At 39.4% G+C, this 17886-nt stretch overlaps 1 protein-coding gene across 1 annotated transcript in view; it reads right to left on the reverse strand.

The window, feature by feature from the left end:
* Positions 1 to 17886, reverse strand: part of GABRR2 (gamma-aminobutyric acid type A receptor subunit rho2) — a 504265-nt gene that overhangs the window by 51821 nt on the left and 434558 nt on the right. The window contains exons 5-7 of the mRNA XM_069235487.1: positions 15288 to 15370; positions 3743 to 3883; positions 1251 to 1403 (exon numbers count right to left, since the gene is read on the reverse strand). Of these exons, the coding sequence (XP_069091588.1) occupies positions 1251 to 1403; positions 3743 to 3883; positions 15288 to 15370 (377 nt within the window). The remainder of the gene's footprint in view (positions 1 to 1250; positions 1404 to 3742; positions 3884 to 15287; positions 15371 to 17886) is intronic.

Below are 17886 nucleotides of genomic sequence, written 5' to 3' on the forward strand. Positions count from 1 at the left end.
GAAAAGGAGTATTTTGCTTCAGAAAATGTCTAATTTTATCGCTTTCCACTATAAAATAGTATTAAAGCCAGCTTCAACTTTATGGACAGTGTGCTGTTTTGCTGTTCTTTTCCAGTATTTTGTCAATTCATATATTTTATTGTACTGTTTTAATACTGCTTAAAAAAGGACATACTATGTGTGTGGGTGTCTCTGTGTGTCTGTGTGTGTGGGTGTATACCATAATATAATTCCTTTTTATTCCTTAGTTGTGTTAAACAATTGTTTTTCTCTACACTTTGTGATGTACATCAGATAATCATACTAACAAAGAAGTCTGACCTTAAAAAAACTCATCACATACCTATTCCCAATCCCATATATAGGAATGAAAAAGGTCTCCCTTTTTATATATGGACTTTCATCTACATGCTAGTCACGGGCATGCTCCATCATCTGGTGTGCATGCAGCACGAAGTTAAACACCACGTAGGTTCTACCCCACGTATGAAAGGAGCACTTAAATATCACTGTGGCCTGCCCTGACAGCCTCTGTAGCTGGAATCGCAAAAGGGTAAAAATTGTCTACAGCAAGACTCCTGAACGGGTTTACTGTTATATGCCTCGTCTGAAGGTTAGAAACACTACTGATGCCCCTAACACATTTAATGTGCCCCTGCATCTCCTAGGTCAAAATGTTTCATTAGGAACTATATTTGCCGAATTTCTTGAGGACATAAGAGGTTCATGACATGGGTGGCGGTCTATTTACCCCTTAGATAATAACTTGTTGGTCATGGTCCAGCATCACACTTACTCGGTGAAGCTCATCCGGTCATCATAACTACTCCTGGTACTCATGGTACCTGTAACCCAATCAGATAATTAAAACAGCAACTGTGTGAAGCTGGGCCATTCATAACACTGTTGTGCGAGTGTATGTATATTTGACATAGATTTTAAAGTGCATTGCAGTTTGACATCTGTTGATTATTTTTTATTTCTTTAAGTTATTTATGATACCTTTGTACATCTGAGATGTGCTTCACAGCCAAAGCTTTATATTTTATCATATAACAGTAATGACATAAGGCAAGCATATATTTGGTGATAAAGAGAAGACACGTCATCTGAGTCTGTTGAAATCAGGGGCAGAAGTAACTGAAGTCAGTAAATAATGTTTAAATAAATTACAACTACAGAGAGCTGTGATCAACAACAATTGATGGCAAGAACTGCCTTGTAAAATGTAAGCACTTATGTTGCCATACCGAGAGACACCCTGGCAGGTACAGCTCTCCGGTCAATCCAGAAGGACACCCAAGACAGCATGACCATCAGGGTGGCCGGAAAGTAGGTCTGGAGCAGGAAGAAGAAGATGTGACGACGCAGCGTAAAGTTGATATAAAGACGGTTGTACCATCCTAGAAAAAAGAGCCAAAAAACATATTGATCATGGTTGGCAGGGTGGTTGGTAGCAACAGGTGATCAGGTGATTTTTCAGTGAAAGGTAAAGGCAATATTTCAATAAATGGGGTGATGTTTTGTGCCATTCTTGTTATACATAAAAGAAGCATCACTTAAGACAGATTGGTGTATGTATTGGCTCTTGTTAAAAGAACACATCCTAACATTTTATAGTACCAGCTTCATTGAAGATATATAACACTGAGCAGAGCTAGAGTCAGCATCCATGTGTTCAAGTACGAGAATGGAAACAACACAGGATTTTTTTATCACAATACATTTTACAAAAGCCATACAATCAGTCATCTAATTATTTCCGCTCAAAAATACCACTAAAGCCTGAATTTCAGGGTAAAGTTTGTTCTGGCACTGGAGGTCCCAATGTGACATGACATATTCCAAATAGGAGGTTTCCAGAGGGTCATGTAGTGTTAAATTCTGGAAATGCATGTTTATAGATGCCTGCTTGCTTTCTTCAAGAAGTACCTTTGCTCTGCATGTTTGGCAATGCTTGAAGCACCCTACCTGCAGTAAAACCACTATACAGACATTTTGCTCTGCATGTTTGGCAACGCTTGAAGCACACTGTTTGCAGTAAAACAACTATACAGACATTTAATGGAGCATTTTTGCTGGTAATCTGAGACAGAAACAACAGACCCGATTCACAACGCTATTTCTATTAGTTGGTGTGTCTTATTCCAAGCGTTGTTGTGTGTTACACCTGATCATTAATGCCTGATTATCGGGGAATTTCTGTGAGTAGGAGTACTTACTTCAGTCTTCGGTGAGTCTTGCGCATTAATTTCCAGGAGTAGAACTTCCTTACTCAATGTTTCTTTCAGCAAAGATGTCTGACTCCTGGAAACCACTCAAAGAGAATGCTTTCTGAATCAAGCCTGAATATTCATGTGTAATTCACCAGTAGGGCAGGAGTAAGACGCAACATTTACAGTTTGCAAGGTGTGAAAAATCCTAATTCATCTAAATGTGACAAGATGGCTGAGAATTTGTGCCTGTGAGATGCGAGGTGACACAAATGGTCCAATGCAGAAAGCTTTTTCCTGTGAGTATTTGTGCTTTGCCGCGTGCCTTAGATGTCAATAACTAATGAATTCACAAATCATTTTGTATGAGTACTTGTGCCTTCCTGCAGACTTAAATTTGATATATTTGTGAACTTCCTGGTTTAAAACATGGTTACTTATAACACTAATTCACAACACCTGTTTTGTTCACAAACGTGTCTTAGTCTTGGGTATTTGCGAGTACAAATCAATAGAAGAAAGTCCTCACTCCTCAAACACTTGTATCGATTTATAATTCAAAGATATTTGCAAGTCGTTTTGAATGCAAATCAGATGTCCTTACATCCTCCTCAATTGCAACTGATTCCAAACAATTACAACAAAAGCCAGATGAGTTTCTCATCCATTCATAATCTGAGACATAAAAACTGTCATAACTCAAGAAAATGCCCATTCACCATGTTGACCCCGATTCACCATTTACTTTGTGTTGCACAACATTCTTAACTCTGTTGCCACCACGTTTTGGGATAAACATCTAATCATTAGGGAAGTCAAAAATCGTAATCTTTATCACAGCATTTTATCCCCATATTTCCCAAGCAACCATGTAAACGTTTATGAGTATGTCACAGTTAAGTCTTAAATAAGCCATAACTATTCAGAGGAAATTCTTTCAGAATCAAGCATAGAACGTCAGCGGTAATGCAACCCAATATTCTGATTTTGAGCAACACCTCCTTGCTGAACATATAGCTTTTAGCATGCACTTACTTTACTTTCACATTAATAACACAGTAATTAAGTCACATATTATTATTGACCATTTTCACCTAAAAAAAATAATTAAAGTTTTCCACGCAATCTAAAAAAAAAAGTCGGTATACTTTACATCATTAGTTAGTATATACAGTAATTTTTTAACGTTCTGCCAAAAAAAAACTTTTTGGGCAAAACATTTTTAATGCGAAAAGTGACAAAGATGAGGTCTCTGACCAAATCTTTCTGAATTGGTTGGAAAAGAGAAAAGTCTTATTTTGGCACTGCTGGTTGCTGCATTGCCGTGGAAAGAACCCAACTTTGCATGCAAGAAACCGTGATAAACATTTTGTGATGGATGTAGACATTTCTATTGGTACATACGTTGTTGCGTAGCCGTGCTTCAGAACATGTAACAAACAGAGAAAGTAAATAAATTACAAAACCTACTTTGAACACGCACTGTGAAATTTGCTTTGAGAGAGAAAGTGACGGTAAAGGACATTTACCCGTGCTGCTGTAGAAAGCTAGTCTGGAGGTGGTATGGAACTTCTGAATCAGGAACTGTGACAGGGAGATCTTCTCATCCGTTTTCAGAGACTCATCTCCATTTTTCCAGTACAACATCAGATCCTCGTCTGTGTAGGCATCTTCAAAAGAAGTGATAACAACAAATTAGGCACGTGCTTGTGAAGATGATAAATACAATACAATAATCCATTCAGATTTTGGAATCTATTTAGAGATATACTTAAATTGTCAAATACAGACATTTTCTGAGTTAAAGTTACCACTGCAGAGTTGATGGCGTGAAAGCTCATCGATAACTTTATTAACTCTGTATTAATGGCTTAGTTCAACCTACCATTAAAAAGGCCTTATTACGTTCCGAATATTTGCCACTGTATGGGAAATAGACATGACATCTGGCATACAATTGGCACATTCAACTATGTTTTGGTCTGTCACTTTTTTTGTGCAGAACAGTCTGCGAGTGAGGCAAAGCTAAAGGGGGTGTGAGATAAAAAAAGAAGTGTGCTCATTGTAGGTCAGTTGGGAAAAGATTTACTCTCCACTACAGCAATAAAGAAACTGCTGAACAGAATCACACCAAACTTGGCATGAAACTATATCCTCACTCAGAATAAATCCTATGTAGATTTGATGTAAATCCTTTCAGTAGATTCTGAGATATCTGCAGATGCTTATAAATATAATGATTATCCATAGATCTGGATCCGAGGAGGTGCCAAATTTAATACATTAAAATAAACAAATCTGATTTTGTAAGGGAGCATTTTTCCTTTCAACTGATGCAGGATGGCTAGGTCCTCAAAGGAAGAGTTGATCTTTGAAATCTAATAGGATGGTCATGAATGACATGGATGGCCATGAATGACAATGTTGTTTTGTTGCCACTGCATTCCACAAATGCATGTACATGTACATCTTGCACTACAGTAAAAGAAATGTGTAAAGTTTAAGACACAATGAAGGGGATCACAGAGAGGTAGATACAGCCTCTCAAAAAATAAAAAAAACACCATGTTGCAGGCAAAATTTGCAACACTGCCTGTGAATCTGCAAATCCCGAAGCTGCCATTTGTTATGTGTAAGCTCTGGACAAATGATTCCTATTTATGTAACTCAAGTAGCTACTCCAGCTTTGGTTCCACGTTTCCATCTGGGATCTGCAGACCTGTAAATAAACTGTGGGAAAGTGATACAGGAGGCAATGGGAGTCATTTGTCATACAGTAAAGAAAAGGTTGAGGTTTCAGAGGGCTGAATATTGCCCCCAATAATGAAAGAAACTCTTTGTTGCCATTGCAGAAGTTAGGGAGTGACTTCTGGGGTTTCGAAAGCTCCTAATAGCAATTTTTTGATTGTGCCATCTAGAAATTCTCCACTGAACTGCAAATCACATTAAGCTCCTCATCACCTCGTTCCTGGTGCCATTTTGGATCTGCGGGTCTGAATCCACAAGTACAAAAAACCCTAAAAAAAAATAAATTAACAACTATCAAAGAGCTAAGGAGGTTGTCTTTGTTGATGGGGTACTTGTCATTTTTGAGCCAGGTGTGGATTTCTACCTTTGGATTTAGAAGATGTTCTACCATTCGGATTTGTACAAAGAGTTGAACCTGCAGGCTCAATGCCTGTGAGGTCCCAATGAAGAGGATTTGCTGCTGTGGAGAACAACATACAGGAAGCTGCCGCAAGATCAATCCCACCAGCAATGCACCTTCATTGCATTGGCTTGCAGGAAGGTCTTGGTCTTCTGTGTGTTCTCACAACAGTTTTTGTTGACAAAAAAGTCTATGTCCCAGGTTTGGTTTTTGGTAGGGGGAGGATACTTGCACCACACTCAATGTCCAGTACCTGGGGGGGATTGCTTAGCAGCAAGGAAGAATTTGGAATCATTTGTGATGCCCTATCAGTCAACATCAGTGCAATACATTGATGATTTACTAATTGCGTCCAAAACAAAAGAAGATACAATTGTGTTGTTAAATTTCCTGGGAGACAATGGACATAAAGTGTCCCTTGCTAAATTGCAGTGCTGTCAGAAAGAGGTGAAATACTTGGGTCATCTGATTGGGAAAGGAGCTAGGAAGATTTCTAGAGAGAGATTTGCAGCTTGTTTGCAAATGTCAGCACAAACTACTCAGAAAGATGTGAGGATGTTCTTGGGAATGGTGGGTTACTGCAGCCAATGGATCCCACATTTTTCAGTTCTTTCAAAGCCCTTACAGAAGCTGACTCATAAGGATGTTTTAGATCCAATAGTACTAAAGGAGGATTTTATAAAAACATTTACTGATTTGAAACTGAGTTTGTGTCAAGCCCCAGCTTTGAGTATGCCTGACTACACTAAACATTTTCTGTTGTTTTGTTATGAACATGATGCACGTTCTTTGTCTGTTTTGACTCAGACTCATGGTGGTGTGAATCGCCCAGTGGCATATTATTCAGCCACTTTGGATCTGGTCACAGCAGCTTTACCAGGTTGCTTGCCGTCCGTTGTAGCAGTTGAGCAGAGCCTCGTTCAGAGCAAGAGTATAGTGATGGGCTATCCCCTAACTATAATGGTGCCTCATTCTATTGAGATTTTGCTTACCAGGTCTAAAACACAGTATCTGACCAGCTCCAGGCTGACCAGATATGAGACAGTAATCTTTAATATTAGGGTCTCCAAATGTTAGCATCAAGAAATGTACAGTGCTTAACCCAGTAACTTTACTTCCAAATGAGGAAGCAAACATTGATTAATTGGATAATACTGAACATGATTGTCTGGAAATTACAGGGTTATGCACAAAACCCAGAGCAGATACTAGAGATACTTGCCTGGAACAAAATGACCAAATTATCTTTGTTGATGGTTCCTGCCTGAGAGATAATGTGGGCACATTAAGAGCAGGATATGCAGTATGTACAGTCACTAACATACTGGAAGCTTCATGGCTTCAAGGAGTGTTTTCGGCACAAGTGGCAGAACTAGTGGCTCTTACTAGAGAATGCCACATTTCAACTCAATGGAAAGTGACAATTTACACAAATAATCAATATGGATTCTGCATTGTGCATGGCTTTGGCCAATTGTGGGTCACCAATAAGAAATGGTGAAAGAATTCATGATTTGTTAAAAGTGATTCAAATGTCTGAAAAGATTGCTGTGGTGAAATGCAGTGTGCATCAGAGATCACAAAATTACGTGTCATTGGGAAATGCATATGTGGATCAAGTCGCAAAGTTTTGCGCACTGAACGGCATATCCTTCAAAGGAGAATGGGAATGGTTACCTGAAGATGATGAAATCTATGCAAATTATGTGATGCATGTTATTGATCATTTGGAGGAATTAAAAACTCTTCAAGACAATGTTGGGAAAGATGAGCGTCGGGACTGGTTCAAATTGAAGTGTGTCAAAGAAATGATGACATACAGGGAGCAGGAGAAGGAAAGGTAGTACTGCCAAGCAGTTTACTAACTCAGATGGCTAGACACTATCATAGTCAAGCTCATGTGGGGAGAGATGCCATGGTTAGGCTATTCAAGCAATATTGGCTCAATCCAAAATTTAGACAGGTTGCTGAAGCAGTTTGCCACAGACGTGTAGTCTGCCAGCAGATGAACATGGGCAAAGGAACAGTTGTTAACATGGGACATATAGGCATGGCTGGAGGACCATTTAGCAGAATACAAATGGATTTCATTGAGATGCCTGCATGTGCTGGTTTGAAATATGTGTTGGTAATTGTGTGCATTTTCAGTCATTGGATTGAGGCTTACCCTACAAGGAGAAGTGACAGTCTCACAGTAGCAAAGTTACTACTTAGGGAGTTAATTTCACGTTTTGGTTTTCTGGTCAGAATCAGATAGAGGAAGTCACTTCAACAATGAGGTGATTAAGTTGCTATGTTCAGTTTTAAACATTGAGCAGAAGCTTCATTGTAGCTACAACCAAGAGGCCTCAGGACTTGCAGAACAAATGAATGGTACTTTGAAATTGAGTTTGGCAAAAATGTGTGCATCCACAAATCTGAAATGGACAGATGCTTTGCCGTTGGTTCTAATGTCAATGAGAAGTACTCCTGACAAGAAAACAGGATTGTCGCCCCATGAAATCCTCATGGGAAGGGCCATGAGATTGCCAGCTGTACCTTCAAATGCTCTTGTAAACATTACAGATGATATGGTATTGGACTACTGCAAAGGTCTAGCTGATGTGGTCCGCTCTTTCTCTCATTAGGTGGAATCTACCACACTGCAACAGTCGCAAGAGCAAGGACACAACCTGAAGGCAGGTGACTGGGTTGTGATCCGAAAGCACTTGAGAAAATCGTGTTTGGGGAATCAGTGGAAGGGTCCTCACCAGGTGGTATTGATCACTACCACAGCTGTGAAGTGTGCAGAACTTCCAAACTAGATCCACGCAAGACATACTAGGAAGGTGAACAGTCCAACAGAAGAAGAAGAACAGCTGTTAAGATTACCACCACCTGAACGTATTCCAGGACAAGACAGGAGAACAAAAGAGTTGGAGACAGTGCCTGAACAGGCTCCAGTTGATTTGCCCATTCCTGTGTCAGGCGAAGTGGAAGGAATCCTGGAAGATGAGGATGAAACGTCATCAACGTCCTCAAATGAAACAGTAAAAGAACCGGCCCAGTGATAGCAAGAAAGGGAACCGGTCCAGAGAAGACCTGCTCAGAGGAGGGTATCCTCACAAGCAGATAGTCTGACAAACCAGACTGAACAAGTGAGTAACCCCAGAGGGAACGGAGTTGAAGAAGATCTTAACCAAACTCATTTGACCCGTCCTGAACCGGTTGCGGGAATGTCAAAGGATAAGAATTTAAGTCCAATACTAAAAGAGCATTAACAAGAAAATCTCTGAAAGGCGCTAACTGGCCAGAAACAAGTTCAAAGTCAAAGAAGAGAAATCTGGTGCAACCAATGCAGAAAGAAGTCGATAACACCAGAAGTGAAGATCTGAGTGATGGTGAATCAAGTGATGGTTGAAAATCAAAAAGAAATAGAGTTGCCAATCGAAGTCCTGAATGGGCATATGCAACTACTAATGAATGAATAGCAAGAATAATTTTTGAATTTTTGTTTTGACAGAGATATTCCAGGTCTATAGGAGAACTGATGGAGATTTGTTGAGAAAAAAATTGAACATTTTAAAACTTAATAAAAGAGACTTTGTTGAAAAGAAAATAGTTTTGAGAGGCTTAGATAACCTGATTTTGACAAGCTGCTAAACTGACTTTGACAACTTTACTGATTTTTGACAAAAGGCTCCTGTGTGAATGAAGCTGTGAAAAAATGAGGGACTGAAATTGAAGACTGAAGATTGAAAAATCTTGAAAAGCTTTAGTTTTCTTTTTTTTTTTGCTGCATAGCCATATTTTTGTATCTGTTTATACTCTTTGATTCTTTATAGACCATTGGTAGCCAAAACCAGCAGAATTCTAAAAATAGCTCCTGTAAATACATGGGTATTGGTTTGGTGATTGTTTGTGCAATTGTATGTTTGGTATTGATTGTGGGTGTGATTGTCTTTGATAAGAATGAGACCAACCATTCCATAGCTTTAAAAATAACTTCTTCAGAATTAGTGCCTACTCTTTCAACAATAGATAGATTTAAAATAGATTATAAATATTTGCATCTACAGGGAGAACTTTCTTCTAATGCCTTCTATTGTTTATTGTATGAGTATATTGATATAATGGATGCAAGAAATTGTTATGTTTGTAGACAGATTCCAGCCTCTGTTGAGGAGGGAATTGCCTATCATAGTTTACCTCTTACTTACAGCATAAGTTGTAGTCTTTTCCCAACACGATTCTATAACCAGGAGTATATCCAACTTTCTTTTGTAATGTAGATATGATGTTTTCTTTTGTACCCTATAATTAGGGATCTCAATATGATAGCTAAGGATAATAACATTGAAAGAGTGAAGGGTTTCTTTGAACCCACATTAACGTTTAGAACTGCTTTCCCGCACAGGAACAATTTGACGTGTTTACTTTCACCCTTAGAAAAGAGCTTTTTAGATTACACAGAGGATAGGAGAAGGGCAATCAAGGCTAAAATAGATAAGGGATTAGTTTCACGTACTCCTGGAATTGACTCTGCATACACTGACATTACTAAACAAGGGAGATTGACTTTAGATGTGCAGCATGTAGGAAAGCTTTGTATAAACAGACCACAATCTAGGGTAGATAAAATATTTGTGGAAACAAGTGAAAGTAGATGTGTTTTTCTTTGAGAATAAGTGGACATTTATGTTAAATGGTCAAGACCCACCTGTGCCTTGAGTCCATTACACCTGCGGGAAAATGGATATTACCATCTTCTTAGAGGAAGGTATGGCACATTTATTTGGGAATAGTCTTCTGAAACATTTACCGACTTGAGTAAATTTCCTAAAATGACTGAATTACAACCAAAGAGACAAAAGCGAGAATCAGTTTCTAGCATTGTTGGAGACATATTTGGAGAAATAATTCCTTCAGTGGGAGTTGTTCTAAAATCTATTAAAATTTGACAGTTGTCTTCAGCTGTGGATAACATGCTGATAAGATAGTCAGGAGCTATTATCCCTTTGGATACAGAAATGGCTGTGGTGAGAGCTATGACTCTTCAGAACCGCCTTGCATTAGACATTCTTTTAGCAAAGGAGGGCAGAGTTTGTAAATTGCTATGTCTGAGTCATTGTTGTACCTTCATACCGGACAACAGGGAAAAAGTTAGAGGCTTGATTATCAACTTAACAAAAGATGAAACTTAATTAAAAGAACTAACAGAGTTCACTATTTGGAAAAAAAAACTGGCAAAGGGATGACTGCTGTGGGAAACTGGATTGGCAACCTGGGAAAAGGATTGGTAATGGAAATAATACAAGGAGTTTCAATTATTGTGATTTGTCTGACTGTGGAATATGGGGACTATGCAACTTGTACAAAGTGATCAAAAGAAGAAGATTTGAAAAGAATCAGAGGAGGATAGAGTTTCAATTGGAAAGATTATATGGGAATAACTCAAAGAAGAGTGAAACAAAATTTTAGAAAATCTGTGCAATGAAATAAATAAATGTATTTAGGATGTAAGTGTGATGACATATATAGTCTTTTCTGACATAAATAATAATTTTTATGTAATCACACTGATGTACTAATATGAGAAATGCTTTAAATGAAAAATAAATGTTAACATGAAAATTGTGCCTACTTAGCGCCCGTCATTAAGTGAAAGGCCTGCACATGTTTTATAAAATGTGTTAACTTAGTGATGAGAAGTAATATTCTGTCTCTTTAAGAACATATCTCTTTACAAAAATAAATACTGAAATATTACGAGTATTTCTTGAGTTTTCTGCAATGCCTTTGAACAGAGCATGGCCAGAGCTATTGTTGAACGTCTGCCAAAATAACTGAAAGCACTTGTTCTCTGCTGAGTGTCAAGCAAGCAAGGTCACAGCATGTAGCTATCTGTCTGCCAAGCTGAGCTCAACTATCAACTGTAAAAGAACATCACCGTAGAATTACAAGCTTCTTTTGTCTTAATCATGAGTTTATTCTGTGTACGTTCTAATGGAATGTGTTTCTCTTGAGGGGGAAAAACTGATTCGAAAAATGTTTCTACTTCTTCCTGACTATCGTCCGGCAGCAAGTGCATTCTGAAATGTGTTGAACAAAGACCTTCAGTGAACAGTGCAGAAATATGCATCTGATATAGCAATTAATATTGTTTGGGCTTGTGCAAAAGGAAGAGGCAGAGAAATACAGAACATTTGAGCTTATATTGGGATACTTTCTGATGAGCTAATGTTTTCTGATTGGATGATTTATGTACATATGAAGTTTTCAGCCAATCACAGAAGTTTAGCAAGTTTAACTTGATGTTTGAGAATCAGATATTGGGGGTTAATTGCTTCCTGGTTTCCAGAGACTTCACTTCTCATCCTTATGATCTGTCACTTTGACATTTTATGCTTTGCCAGTCAGTCTACTGACATTCTGGTATTTTATTATTTTGAATTATTTTTCTATACTCCATGCAATGATGCTGGTGCTTACTTTAGCACTCAATGCTTAGAGCCTGTAGTGCTATGCTGCCTACCTTAGATAATTTATTTGATGGTTCAGAGAATTTATAGTCCAGATTTTGACTTGTCACCTCTTTCCTTGCCCCCTGTCCTGATGCTGATGTCTCCCTGATGAAGTTATAACCTGATTGCTGATTACCTTAAGGAGAGGTAAATGTATGCATTCTGTGTATTGTATTTGTCTTTTGTTTTACAGGTACCAGCTGCTGCTATTTTTTATAGTGCCATAGCTAGATGTTTTCTAAATTAATGTAACTAAAACTTTTGGCCCAACATGCTAATTTGAGGTTAGTGAAGTGTTTTTCTCTATGCCCATGATTTGACTTTGTTTTTTTACTGAATCAAATGTATTTTATCTCTCTTACACAGATATTCATGTTATTGATTTGTGTTCTAACTATTAAATTCATTGTTTTATTTTCTATGTTTAAACTAAGATTTTTTCAGGCCAATCTGTCAGCCTCTGATGCTTCTTTATTTGTACCATTTTATGTTCAGAATAATTTTCGTGACCTTGATACTAAAAGGTGTGGTTATTCATGGCCAAATGGGTCATGGTGTGTTATATATTGATTTGTTGGTGATTATTATTATTGTTTAATGTTGTTTTATGTATCAATAATCAATGTGTTAATCAATGTGGTAATCAATATAATCTAAACTAGTCAAAAGGTTCATCAGCCTTATAGCAGCGTCCAATCACTTACAATTCTGAAATAAATGAGCCAAGGACTCTGCTTCAGCAGTGCCGCACTGTAGTGAAGTGCATACCCCTTGGTGCCCATACAAAAGTATGTAAGGGCGCAAAGGGGTATCCACTCCACTGCATACCTCTCGATGCCCTTACCTATTTATGTAAGGGCAACAAAGGGTATACGCTGCACTACAGCGCAGTGCATACACTTCGGTGCAATTACATACTTACGTAAGGGCAACAAAGGGCATGCGCTGTACATAGGTATGTAAGGGCACCAAGGGGTATCCACTTCAGCGCATATCCCTTGGTGCCTATCATCAGTGTAAAAAATTGGGTTGTTGGTTGAGTGTAAGAGTAGGTGGATATTTTAATTTTGCTGGTGGAATTAGAGCAATTTAGTAATTCTGTGTTACTCATGTAATATGGAATTACTAATTAATTCTGCTGTTCCGCTAGTGGAATTATATCTGCACTGTAATGATTTTAAACAAAGCTGAAAGAGAGACGATAGACAGTTTATTGTGAGGGGGTGACAATTACATCGCTTGTTTACCAACTAATCTGAGCATTTGTCGATCTGTTCCTCATCGATGGATAGTGGCTAGTTGAAATGTTAATAGTGGGAAACCACCCAGAAAGGGGGCAGACAGTCTCTAGCCCACTTTCTTGGCTGGAACCCCTGAACCTCCCTTCAAAGTTAAACTGCTTAATTTCTACATTGACACTTTGCTCTCCAGGCAATATCAGATAAACATAGTTACTTCTGCCTGTTTTGTTACACACACACATATCCCTCACTTCAGCCTGTGTTCTAGTCAATATAGATTATTGTAAAATCTTATTTTTCTTGGTTTTCCTAAACCATCGCTGAGGCATCTTCACCAAATCCAAAATGTGCCAGTGAGAGTTGCCTGTGGTCTAAATAAATTTGATTGGGTAATGCAGGATTACATTGGACTACCTGGGCTACCAGTGAGGCAAAGAAAGGAATTCCAAGCTCTGTGGCTTATGCACAGACATTTTTATGGTTTGTATAAAACATCTGTCTCATGTTTAGGCTTTTATTTTTCCAAATTAAGTTTAAGTTCTAATTCTCAGCTTTTATATTCTATCCCATGGAAAACAAAAACTATGAAGGCTGAGTGGCCGGGGGGGGGGAGCGGGGGCTGTTGCACTCTATCTAGGCTGGTGGAACACTGTCAATAAAGACTATCTGCTCCTCCTTTCCTTTGTGACAGCATTAAAGACTTTTAATAAACTTCACATTCTGATATTGTGGCCTGTAATGTCTATGGTTTTAAGTGTCTAGATACCCTTAAGGTGAATGCTCCTGCTAAACTTTAAACACCAATTGCTGATTGTGGGTACTGCTTACAGGAATCTGGGCAAGGGTCTACACAACTACAAATGGCTCCTACAAATAAGAGCCTCTCTGACAGGATTGTCTGACTCTTAACACTCTAGACCTAGCTGAGCTTACCTCATTATAGAGAAGAGGGAGAGACAACTGCCTGTTTTCTTTTTCTCTGAGGAGTAGAGGTGGGGTGCGGGCAATAAGTCAACTCCCATTGAGGTTAAGGAAGTCTTACTAGGTATGCTCCTCATTAATGGGGACGAAGATGCATGACAATCCAGTCCTGATTGGAGTTTGTCTTCCGTGGCCAAATTGGTCATAGTGTCTAAATTATTTGGGTGGTGTTGAAATAATCATTGTGATGGTTCACCACACATCTTTATGGGCCCAAAGGTCCGACAATCTTGTTACGCATTTGATTCCTGCAAAGGATGAAAAATGCGTCCACACATCTGTTAAAATCCTAATGCTCACAGCTGTAAGTGCTGGGATTGTCTCCATCTGAACTATATCACAGCTAGTCATCCCTGACCCCCCTTTGTATATCTGTCAACCCTTAATGCCGGTTCCCACTGGGATTTGAATGCCCTCATGTTCACTGCTATTAATTATGATGTATATAAGTGTATGTAGGTGTATGGTATTCCTAAAATGTGACCCTAGCCTAAAGACTGCATAGCCCTGTACAAGGTCAAAGTCGACAAGTAATAGGAAAGGAGGCTGAGTTGTGGACAGTGAATTCCACATGTACTAGATGCTCGCTGATATAAGAACATGCTAGGAAGCGAAAAGCCTTCTTCGTACACTCCCCAGGTCAGCGATGTCACTGCTATTCTCTGAGTTTTTCTGTCCTATATCAGGGAGTACAGAGAAGGTCTCAGTCAACTGGTATGGTGTGTTCTGCAACAGATAAAGGAATTTTTGAAGGGTAATCATTCTGTATAAATCTGTTCTACCCATGAGTGAGGAAGGCAATCTCTGCCAAGGTTCCACATCCTGTGAAAGATATTCAACACCCTGCACAAATTCTGTGCAAGAACATCACCTTCATCTCTCATAATATATATAACCTGAAGCTGAAACCCGACTCGTGCCACCCAAGATGGAAAGAAACATTGAGCCACCCCATCACATGGAGTCAGTGGGTACAATGCATTTTACATTTTTGAAAATTAACATCAATTGCGGGCTGACAATATAGATCCCTATTTTTTTGTATTCCATGGAGATGGAACTGCAGTACAGAATAGGACCAAGCAAGAGCTGGCACTTTTGAGGTGATTGTCACATGCAAGGCCGATACTCACAACACTGTAGTTCAAAGAACTTGGGGATGATTCGCAGGAACAAAAGAAACATTTACTGCTAAACTTACAGCTTTCCAGCTCCAGAGAACAGGTTTGTGTATCCAGCGGGAATCGACTCAGATCCATGTTGCACATCGATGTCACTGTCACCCTAGAAAAGATAGACACGTTTTATAGTTTTAAGCAAGATATTTGTTTGCAATTGGTTTTACTGAGGCATGGCTAAGCCTGTCAAACGTATACTCCCCAACGTGAAATAAAGCAAATTCATGGCAAGTACATTACAAATATGGTGATAAAATCGTATTGCTTTTACGGAATCATACACATACACTATAACCTATGTCGATAATTACTACTACCAATCCTCCCAATATTTACTAATTAATAGTCATTTATATTAGTATCACTATATTTACTATTCACACAAGTACTTCATGTTTTCTGTATCTGGGTGCAGGCATATAAATCTTAAAGATCAACACACTTTAGTTCTATCAAGCCAATTTTCTGTTTTTAGAAATGGTTTAAAAACTTCCAACCATTCCAGTTTAATGTTCTCAGTGTCTGGCTATGATCATACTGTAAATGTCACTAGTGTACGTAAAAATCAGTGATGTGGTTGCCTAAAAATCTATGGTCACAAGCATTTATGTCAACTGATACAGAATTGCAGAACACCGACTGAGCATCAAAAAAATGATGCCTAGGATTACCATAGGATACAAGACATGCCACTAATCAACATAAAAACGGTTCTGAGCAAATATTATATACAATATTATGTGATACCAGTGAACACAGAGATCTATTCCTAGCACCATTAGTTGATCTAAAGTTAGTACAAATATATTGAATACATTAGTTTACTGTTGTTATTCATAGGCAACACTAGCTGGCCAAGTGGAAATAGTAACAGCAAAGGAATTAAAAAGTCAAGATGGCTGCACTCTTACTTGAATAGAGAAAAACAACCACCACAGTGTCGTCATTATGATTGTCTAATTGCAGAGATTCTTAATCCCAGAGGATCCTTTATTTCCGGGGATCCCTTTAACTCCATGGGTACAGAATTAATGGGGATTATGGATTAAACCCTCAGACTCTACAGACTAAAGAAGAATTACCAAGGGAATCAGTAATTCCCAGTCCCATTCATCCATTATTACCTCATTTTCCCCTACAGATAAGTTTAGGATGAGTGAACAGACGGCATGTTTCTATAAATTGCACTGGCAGCTCCAATCGTAGCAGAAAGCTGAGGCTATCCTATAGATATCAGACTCATTACATGACAGGTACAGTGGCTACCTGACTCCATGTCTTCACCCACACTGTTTCTAACCTTCGGTTTTCATGTGACAACAGATTGTGCATTCTGGGTATTGTGGTTTTGGTTTGTTGCCTCTCCACTAATTAAACTGACACCCTTGAAAGAAATGCTTCCATTTTCTTACGATAATGGCATTACTCCTAGTCCTACTCCCTCGCCTTCCTTTTAACCAATGAGGCCTCCCGCCTCCCCTCTAGACCCTCCCTTCCCCTTTCAAAACCCCCCCCCACCCTTATCCCCTCCTGTACAAAAACCAAGCCCAAGCTGCAACTCGGACAGTCCGTACCGGGAGGGTGGGAGGGAACGGAAAAGGAAGGCGAGGGAGTAGGACTAGGAGTAATGCCATTATCGTAAGAAAATGGAAGCATTACCTCCCGTCCCTCCCTCGCCTTCCTTTTAACCAATGAGACATAGCAAGAAAACACACAGGAGACGGACATCGAGTTGCAAGACCTTTATTTAATATCCTGCACCAAGAACATCCCAAACATTATCTCATAGAGGATAAGACCCGGTGACCTAACACCGACTCCAAACTACCCAAGTCCGACAGCCTATAATGACGCACAAACGTCGAAGGAGAAGCCCAAGTGGCGGCCCTGCAAATTTCCACCACGGAAGTCCCCTGAAGCTCCGCCACCGTAGCCGCCATGCCTCTGGTAGATCTCCCCTGAATCCCTTGAGGAGGAACCACCTCTTTCAAGGAATAGGCCAACAGAATTAAAGATCGAACCCACCGACTCAAGGAAGCCGTGGAAGGTTTCTCACCTTTGCGAGCCGGACCAAAATTAACAAACAGTGAATCCCCTTTACGAAAAGGAGCCACCACCCGCAGATACTCCAACAAAACCCTGCGCACATCCAACGAATGCAAACGGACCTCCTCCCTTGAGGAGGGATTCGGACAAAATGAAGGAAGGATGACCTCCTGCCGGGAATGGAACGAAGAATTGACTTTAGGAATAAAGGAAGGTACCGGAACCAGACCCACCCGATCGTGAAAAATCTTACAAAAAGGAAAGGAACAAGCCAATGCCCCCAATTCCCCCAACCGACGAGCCGAAGTAATGGCTACCAAAAAGAATGTCTTCAAAGATAGATGGCGCAAATCACAGTCCCCCAAAGGTTCAAAAGGGGGCTCCGTCAACACATCCAAAACCAAGGACAGATCCCATGAAGGAAAAGAACGTACCGGGCGAGGAAATAAATTAACAAGCCCTTGAAAAAATCTCGGCATCAAGCGCCCTTCATCCTGAAGATTACGCCATGGTCCTCTGAATGCCTGAATAGCCGCCCACTGCACCCGAAGAGATGCCACTGACAACCCTAAATGA

The sequence above is a fragment of the Pleurodeles waltl genome, chromosome 5, assembly GCF_031143425.1.
Source record: "Pleurodeles waltl isolate 20211129_DDA chromosome 5, aPleWal1.hap1.20221129, whole genome shotgun sequence".
NCBI lineage: Eukaryota > Metazoa > Chordata > Amphibia > Caudata > Salamandridae > Pleurodeles > Pleurodeles waltl.